Raw genomic sequence first — 9784 nt, 5'->3', positions numbered from 1 at the left:
ACTTTATAAAAACAAAAGTTCATTGGAATTGGTTGTACATTTTTTTTTATTAGTAATGTGATTGTATATGTGTGAAATTAATGATTTTCATGTTCAACTTGTAAAATAGAATAAAACTAATTATTATATTAGTATTATTCGTTATCCACCCACTACTGTTTTGTTATCCGATAATTTTAACAAGTAAGAATAGAGTAGAATTAATAAAGTCGATTCTTAATGAGTATGGGTAGGGTATGAGTAAAGTCAATTCTTAGTGGATATGGGTATGAAAATGCTTCCACCCTATCCGTATCGTACCCATTAATTGACACCTCTAGTTAACTACAGGCTATCACTAAATTTACTAAACCGTCACTTAAATTTAATATTAGCAAAGTCATACATATGACGGGGTAAACTCTTGGCCGGCTAATATAAATACGTATACTGTAATCCGAATTTCCGATAATTAAGAAGCAGAAAATAGACCTCCGTAACAGCTTGGAAAGCTAAGAATGCATCTGTGGTGCTCATATCTTCTGATATTGCTCTTCCTGGTCATAGGTTGTGTTCAGGGCCAGAAGCCAAGTTCTTCTGGTAATTTTTTTTCTTTGTCTTGATCTCATATTAATCACATCGTACTATTCGAACTCTGAATCTGTTGTATTTTAAAGTTCTAAAATATATTTATATAAAGAGATCTTAGAATTCAGATTATAGCAACATTTATTGGATTCAATGGATCGAGCTTGCCCCCGCGGGTTACAACAATATGATAATGATTGAGGTAGTGAAAATTCAGAATGAAATATCAGTAAAGGAATGATATGCAAATTAAGTATTCATGCAAAAATTTATCGACGTAGTGAACCTAATATAATTTTTTAATTTATATATATATATATATATATTTGTGCTTACTGGTTTTGTGAGTTCATATCGACTAGTGAGTAGATCGGACCATCAAAGCGCGACAGTGAATAAATCTGGTTATTGGAGTTCAACGGTGAGTAGATTTGATCGTCGGAGCATCCCGATGAGTAGATCGGACCATCGGAGTGTAGCGGTGAGTGTCAAAGTGCGGCAGTGAGTAGATCGGACCATCGGAGCACGACGGTGAGTAGATCTGGCTGTTGGAGTTCAACGGTGAGTAGATCCGATCGTCGGAGCATCTTGGTGAGTAGATCGGACCGTCAGAGTGCGGCAGTGAGTGTCAAAGTGCGGCGGTATCAGTCGAAAATGAATCTAATCATGGAGAGAGTTAGATAATGATGTATTAGGGTGTTTAAGAGTATAAATAAGTAGGATTAGATGGTCAGAGTAGTTTAGATAAATTAATTAGAATTAAAGAGTTTAAATTTAAGAATTGTGTTATTTAACTCGTTGTAAATATATTTTTTTATCAATAAAATTGTTAGTTGGCATTTAAAGCTACTAACCTTCAAAAAATAGTATAAAACTAAACTAAATTTCATATAAGTCACTCTTTCAGAAATCTTATGTACATGTTCGAGAACCCCTTCTTAACCAATCCTTAGTATTTTTTTATCTCTTTAGGTTCCCAAGCAAATTAATATATTCAAACAAAATTGTTTAGAGTTTAGCCTAGTTTTGCCCCATTTTTTAAAATTTTTTATCGGAATTTGTAAGAAACCTCAGTCATGGATCAAGTGATTTTCTTGAAAGTACAAATTGAAGTCACTCCATTTGCATGCTAGTGTTATTACATATTGATCAGGTGCAACATTAGTGCGTAATGACCTTACCAGTATATATTAGATAATTGCTCCAAAATCAGTTTGATCAACAATTACAAATTTATTCCCTTTGCAGGTTTTATAAACATAGACTGTGGTATCGCAAGTAACACTAGTTACGTTAACAGCTTTACAGGTTTAACATATGTATCTGACGATCAATATATCGACACGGGGTTGAATGGCAAAATTTCTAGTCAAGAACCGTATCCAGTGGACAAAACTATGTATACGGATCTTGAGACCCTCAGAAGCTTTCCTGAAGGTACTAGAAACTGTTACACACTAACACCAGTAAGAATTGGATCAGAATATCTTGTGAGAGCACTATTCTATTATGGGGACTACGACGGATTAGAACAAACTCCCAGCTTTGATTTATATTTTGGTGTCAACTTCTGGTCTACCATTAGCGTCCCTGAACCTGGTTATTGGTACTATGAAGAGATAGTTGCTGTTGCAACTGCTAATTATATACACGTTTGTCTGGTGAACATGGGACATGGGAATCCTTTCATCTCCACACTGGAGTTGAGACCATTGCCCAGCACTCTCTATTCATTTGCATGGGATACGCAATTTATCAAGTTATATACTAGGAGAGATGTGGGATCAGATAATCGAGTGGTGAGGTATGCAAATTATAGCATTTATAATTTCTATTTTGAAAATTGAAAATTAATATTGTGCACAACAAAAGTCAACAATTAATTAGGCATCTGTTTGTTGGTTGAGAGCAGGTATCCTTCTGATAATTACGACCGTATATGGTTTAACTACACAAAGTCTTCATGGCAAAAAATATCCACCAGCTCTAGCGTTAACAGATCTAGTTATGAGGTGCCATCCTTCGTGCTACAGACAGCAGCAGTTCCATCAACAGAAAGCAGCATCATTGACATAACATGGTTGACATCTAACAAGTCGACTATGTTCTATGTCATTCTCCATTTTGCTGAGATCCAGATTGTGCAAAACACTAGTCTCAGAGAGTTTTACATTTATGCAAATGGAAAGCAAGAGTTCACAAACCCAGTTTCCATCAAGTACCTTAACTCATCTTCTTATTATTACTTAGATATAGGCCAAACATTTTATAATATGTCACTCAAGAGTTCCCAAAATGCAACTCTCCCACCCATACTCAATGCATATGAGCTGTACTCACTCGAATCAGTGACAATGTTGCCGACAGATACCAGAGATGGTATATATATATCTCTATAATTTTATATTTGTTTCAATAATAATTGTTCATTGTCCTTGGTGATATAATCTGGTACTTTAATTAATCTTCCTTACAGTTAGTGCCATTAAATCAATCAAGACGACTTATAATATCAGAAAAGATTGGAATGGTGATCCTTGCCTTCCGAAAAACTACAGCTGGACTGGAATTAGCTGTATAATTTATGCTTCAGATATTCCAAGGATCACAGTTTTGTGAGTGTTACATCAAATACAATCCTTAATTGAAATTTGTGTCTCTGTATGGATCCTCCTGTGGAAGCAAGTAAATTGTATTTTTTTTTTGGCAGAAATCTCTCATCCAGTCAATTAACTGGGGCAATTATATCTGCATTTGGAAACCTAATTAACCTTCAGACATTGTAAGTTCGTTTAACATTCAGAAAAAAAAAATTTAGGCTAGTCATAATAACATCACTTGCATTCTTGTGACATTGAAATTAAACAGTTTCTTACATGAAGTTCACTTTTATAATCCTTTCAGAGACTTATCTCACAACAATCTGTCAGGCAACATTCCTAATTCTCTGGATCAATTAACCTCACTTACATTCTTGTAAGACAAGCGAACCCTTTCTTTTTGATCGAAAAACATCAATTCCCAATGTCTCATGAACTGTTCTTTCTTATTGCAGGGACCTCTCAGGAAACAGTGGCCTTTCAGGAATACTTCCTCCTGGTCTTCAGAAAAAACAAAATGATCATCATTTGATAGTGGTGTATGTTTATTTTCCAAATGTTGATAACATGAATGAATATTTATTCCTACCACTTCTTTGAACAACCATTCTAGTTAATACCATAATCCACTAGTAAGTAGTAACCAGGTATCCAGTGATTAGATGTTCAAAAACTGTGCAAATACAATCACACAATAAATGCTAGGTCCTGTTCTAATTTTGAGTGACTCATCAATAGTCAACTTGTTGTGTCCTTGGTTATGGTAGCTTCCAATATATATGCTGGCTTAGGGAAGCCACAGAAATAATTTCACAAAAGAGAATGAACAAATTGCATTTATACACATAATTTGACCCAAGTATTAAATATAAACTTCAACAGCACTGACAGCTCCAACAGCACTGAAAGTGGATCAGGACACAAGAAATCTTCAAAAGCAGCTATCTTTATAATAGTGGCTGTCGTTATCGTGTTGATGATTGCTGGAGCAGGGGCATTTTTCTTTTTCTACCGGAAGAAGAAAAGTAATTGTTGTGTAATGATTAATGTTTTTTGTTTTTGTTTTTGAGATAAAGATAGAAGTCAAGTTATCCAAAGGCTGGTTCTCAAAATCGATAAATTTTTCATTACAAACTTTTCATTCTAGCTAGGTTGGCATTTGAACAAAGCTTTTTACTAGTATATGCATATATGTAATTTACGATGGCACTGGGTTATTGAATACCACCTAAAATATTTGCCTAATTTCTCATAATATATCATAATAGCTTTTTTTGGGAACATTTTATTAATTATTTATTATTTCCAGATATTTCCACCAACCCACCTACATTTCACAAGGTCCCACCAACATTTGGTACAGAAAATAGCTCTCGTGTATCTGATCACCCAAACAACACTGGCGACTCTGGTTCTGGCAGAAAGCAATTAAATTTCGATAAAAAGCAATTTAGTTTTGCAGAGCTGAAGCTTGTCACAAATGACTTTAGAGAAAAAATAGGAATTGGGGGGTTTGGTGAAGTCTTTAAGGGCAGACTTGAAAATGGAACCAATGTTGCCGTTAAAGTTCGCTCTGAGTCATCTTCGCAAGGGATCCAACAGTTTTTGAATGAGGTAACAGGAGTATCTTTCATTCATTATATATATAAGGTTGTGTTCCTAAACTAATTAGTACACATTGTTACAGTATGCAGGATTGATGTTTTACTATAATTTGCATCAGTAATAAGGACCTAGTACAACTATACTCTGCATTTTATTGTTACTGGAACTTAGGTTACCTAAATATTTATACTTTAAAGGAGGACTTCCTCATTAAATTTTTAATTTTAACAAAAATTATTACTATTGCCGTCCTCATAAAATGAAATTACATGGTACTTATTCATACAACCTCCCAGTTTCCAATTTTTTTATTCCGCTCGTGATGGAAGTGACACTTTGAATAAACTTATAGCTGTATACCATTAAAATCTTTTGAACAAAATATAATTTTAAAGGCATAACATCTAATGCATAATGTATTTCAAATTGCCATCTAGGTTGAAAAGTTGTCTAGGGTTCATCACAAGAACTTGGTCTCACTTGTTGGCTACTGCAAGGACGGAGATCACATTGCTCTCATCTATGAGTACATGGAAGAAGGAAATCTGCAAGATCGGCTCACAGGTTGTAAAGTTTCAGAAGTAAAAGTTTTAATATCTTATTTTTTACAATTTAAGTATGGCATCAATATTCTATAATAAACACTTTGATGTGGATTCAGCTAGAATGCAAAATATCAATTATCAAATTCAATAAGATAAAAAAAATTGGCAGTCTGTAGGATGAGGATGAATCTTACTAAAAAAAGAGGTGCTACAAGGTGATCATTTTTTTTTGCTTAAAATTTAATAATTGACATATTTGACTTGTAGGTATGGCTCAGCCTCTTTCATGGAAACAACGGCTCAGAATTGCATATGAATCTGCCCAAGGTATGTAAATTTGGGTACTGTTACCATCAAGGAATAAATTTCTCAGGCACTCATTGGTGACCTGATTTTTGCATTTTGTACAGGATTGGAGTATCTTCACAAGATGTGTAATCCACCGCTAATTCACAGAGACATTAAAACCAGCAATATTCTTCTTACCAGAAATCTCAAGGCACAGGTTTCTGATTTTGGTTTAGTCCGAGCTTTCTCAGGCACTCATGTCTCCACCAAAATTGTTGGGACACCTGGTTATTTAGATCCCTAGTATGTTCTCCCCACCTCTCCAGTCTTGTTATTTCTGACTTGTCTGTTCTATCATTTTTAGGGTGTATTGGTACTCGAGAACACTCCTTCCTTATGTGAGCGGATTTGTTTCCCGTAACAGTAATTTTTGTAACAAAAGGATGTTAAACTATTAATCTCCCCTATACATTATGTTTTACAAAGTCATCAACATTTTATCTTTTTGTTTCAATCTGAGAAAGTAAATTTTCTACTAAATTTTATATTAAACAAGAAAAAAACAAAATGTATATAAATCAAAATTTATAGAATGTTCATTGAGGAATGAGGGGGGATAAGATCTATTATTTCTAGTTTTCATTACTTGATATACTTTTTAGTCAGTTTGTTAATTTGTTACATATTTCTGCAGTTATGCCTTAACCTCCCAGCTCATAGAAAGAAGTGACGTTTATAGTTTTGGGGTTGTCTTGCTAGAAATCGTCACAGGCAAAATGCCAATCTGCCAAGGCCCACAAGGGAGTGAGCATTTGACTCAATTTGTGCAGCAAAGACTCTCCAAGGGAAACATAGAAAGCATATTGGACCCATATATGGGAGGCCAATACAACATAAACTCAATTTGGAAGGTTTCTGAACTGGCACTCAGGTGCACTGATGTACCTGATAAGAGGCCTGACATGACACAAATTGTAGCAGAGCTCAAAGAAAGCCTGATTCTAGAAATGTCTCGCACTGAAACTGTTAGCGAGGTTTCTGGGGATATAAGCAGTGATTATCAAAGAAGCCCTAGTGACAATTTGGAGATGGGGTATATTGGGGGCTCAAAGCTACCAGATTATGGTCCTTTGGTAAGATAAACATCAGTTTTAGATAGCAGGGTGCAGCAATATTGCCTTTGTGTCCTTTCCTGTCAATGGTTTGGTTTGGTTTGTAATTATATTTTATGAATTGGCCAATATTTTATTATGTCTGAATTTGTTCGTGATTGAATCTTCATATCAATTTTTATTTGTAGTTTGCTGGATGTATATTAACTATTTTGTTTGTATGTATGTTTTCATTTATTACAACATTATTTTTCACATTGTTTCTATTTTCTAATATCTTGAAAAAGTTGTTGGTACGGGTTAAAAATACTGGTACGTTGGTATGTCATAATTCATAACAGAGGTGTACCTTATTATGGTGTTTGCACTAATCAATATCATAATTTAAAAAATTGCACCCAATAATGGTGTTATACAATAATCAAAATCCTATTAACATAGCTACTCCTAACTATCATTTATATGAATTATTTTATTTATGAAGAGTTTGGCTAGTATAACATTAGTATCATTTCAATCTATATAACACCAACTCTAAAACTTATCAAATCGACTTCAAACGGTGAATTCAAATCGTTCAAACCGATCTACTTCATTAGTTATGCGTTTACATACAAAATTTATAACTTTTTGAATTTATTTAGTATTAAGTCCAGCGGTCAAATGTGTGAGTTTTTAAGTTAATTTTAATACATTAATTTTTCAATATTTTTATCACTTGATTTGATACTAAAATAACAAAAAAATATAAAAAATTTGTATGTAAGCGCATCACTCATAATGTAAATCAGTTTGAATTAGTCGTTCAAAGTCTATCTGATAGGTTTTAGAGTTGGTGTTATTTTATTTAAGAAACATATTACCTTTTTCTCTTCCACCAATTCATCTTATTTCCCCTCTCTCTCTCTCTCTCTCTCTCAAAACCTGTCTACCCCGATTCAATCTAAAATGTACAAACCCGGAAACACAAACACCAATAAACCCGACAAATCAAGAGTGCAATCAAGTTCAAATCTTCAACGGGGATCATCAAGCACTAGCAATGCCAACAAAATCAGCTGGGAATCATATACCATTAGCGCTTCAAACCCTCATTGGGGTTCATTGTGCAAAGAGGCATTGCAGAACTTTGACCCGGTGGTATGCAGGTTTCACACAAATACATTTTACTGTATGTGTCAGGTTGATACTCTCTTTAATGGGGACCACAGCCAGGATCTTTCAGAAAGTTGATTCCTTTTTTACACATTTGGATGAAGAAAAAATTCGTATTTTTAACTGATATATTTGGAGGCTTTGAAAGGGTATAAGGAAATTCACCGTCTCGATCCCACTGATCGTCAAGTCCACTGTAAACTGCTATTTGTATTTTTTTTGTATTATTTTTTCTCATTTTATTGTGCTCAGTTGATAATATAGAAGATTTTTGTAAACTAGCCATTAGAGCTAATATATTAGTAAGATCAATAATAAGGCCTTTTTAACTAGCCATTAATCATTTTTGTAATTTGGCCAACACAATAATGGTAACAACAAGCAGTCTATAAAGGAGAATTGAGACTTTATATAACAAAAGCAATAAAGCAATTATTCAATATGATATAAGAGCAGGATTCTATATCTCAGAGATGTATTAAGAAGAAGCAAAAAAAGAAAGAATGAAAAAAATAATAGAGCTGAGAAGCACAAAACCAAAGCTTTAAACCCCTTAAATCCATCAAGCACAGAAGAAATTTTTGCAAAGGCATCGGTTTCATTGTGAATATCAATCTGAGGCAGTACACTGAGGTTTAACAGACTTTAGAGGTATTGTTTATTTTAGTGTTTTTTATGTCTAAAGATTTTATTATTGTGATACCTAGTCAGTTAATATAGATTTAAATTATTATATAAGAACTCACATTTTCTACATTTTCTGCATTAATATCCTTTGAAATTTCTTAAAAATACTTAATATTATTCTGACCATTGCATGCAATTTTAATTGCAGCCTAAGAATGCTCAAATACCAGGAGGCATTATCCAAAAAATAAAAAATAAAAACTGGAGGACCGACTGGAGATGAAGCTATCTGAAAAAACAAAAGAAGTGGAAGACCAATTGGATAATTCTTGCATGACTGCTCTCAAGGAAATCAACAGCTTCATTGCTGCTGGAACCATTTCTCGATATGTAATTAACATTATTCTTTTTTCTTTAAGGTCAACTAATTACACATTATTCTTGGATATATAATGCTAATGTAAATGCACTGAAGTCTGTTACTGGTGGTACATACTCAATCGGTATATGTACATTCATGCAACATATACATGGGGAAAATTGGTAAAAAGATTGTATCCTTCTCTTGTGGTGCCAGTATGTATTAGCTGATTCGATACTGACTCAAACCAGATTTAGGTCATTACAAATAGCAAGTGACCATTGACTCTATGGATGTTGAAACCGCTGAGCACATGCTCTGGGCATGTCCTTATGCAAGGTCCTTTTGGAGAGGCCTCATGGCCAAATTTAATTTGACATATAGGACAATTCTGAATGCCCAGCCAGGGCATGTATGGTTAGAAATAAGATTGGTACTTCACGGCCACATAAGAGCAACATGGGACTCAGTTTGGGCGGCATGAGCATGGAGTCTATGGAGAGAAAGAAACAAGAGACTGTTTACAAACAAGCGTAGACCACCGGGAATGGTCATTGAGAGCACAACATTAGAAATCAATGATTTGATACACCTCACATGAACCATATATAGAAGGGAAAAAGAAAATGGGAAGGGATAGAGATTATACAAGCACCTATAGCATAATGCTACAGGCAAATTTTAATAAATAACTAGAAGGGGCCATATTGGGGGGCAGATGGTCTAAAAGACCATGTAAATTGTAACCCTGTAAAAAACTTTTCTTATAATATATTTGTTAACCTGGCACTTGCCAGTTAACCATCAAAACAAAAAAAAAATTTATTGTTTTCTAATATAATGCAAAAATAAAAAAACTATCTCCTAAATTAGCTGTTAATAACTGGTAACCTTCATAAATTTCATGATCTATGAGTCACACCC

General features: G+C 34.1%; 1 protein-coding gene across 1 annotated transcript; it reads left to right on the top strand.

Annotated features, from left to right (window-relative positions):
• Window positions 1-4370: 4370 nt before the first annotated feature.
• LOC144548385 (putative LRR receptor-like serine/threonine-protein kinase At4g20450) lies at window positions 4371-6906 on the top strand. Its single transcript, XM_078297047.1, has 6 exons — window positions 4371-4380; window positions 4477-4781; window positions 5210-5336; window positions 5585-5644; window positions 5728-5908; window positions 6300-6906. Exons 1-6 carry the CDS (start codon window positions 4371-4373, stop codon window positions 6745-6747), a joined length of 1131 nt encoding a protein of 376 aa, XP_078153173.1. The 3' UTR covers window positions 6748-6906.
• Window positions 6907-9784: the final 2878 nt, after the last annotated feature.

The sequence above is a fragment of the Carex rostrata genome, chromosome 33 (assembly GCF_964058835.1).
Source record: "Carex rostrata chromosome 33, lpCarRost1.2, whole genome shotgun sequence".
In the NCBI taxonomy this organism is placed as follows: domain Eukaryota; kingdom Viridiplantae; phylum Streptophyta; class Magnoliopsida; order Poales; family Cyperaceae; genus Carex; species Carex rostrata.
The sequence above is the reverse complement of the archived record's forward strand: the minus strand, read 5'-3'. Positions and strand labels throughout refer to the sequence as shown.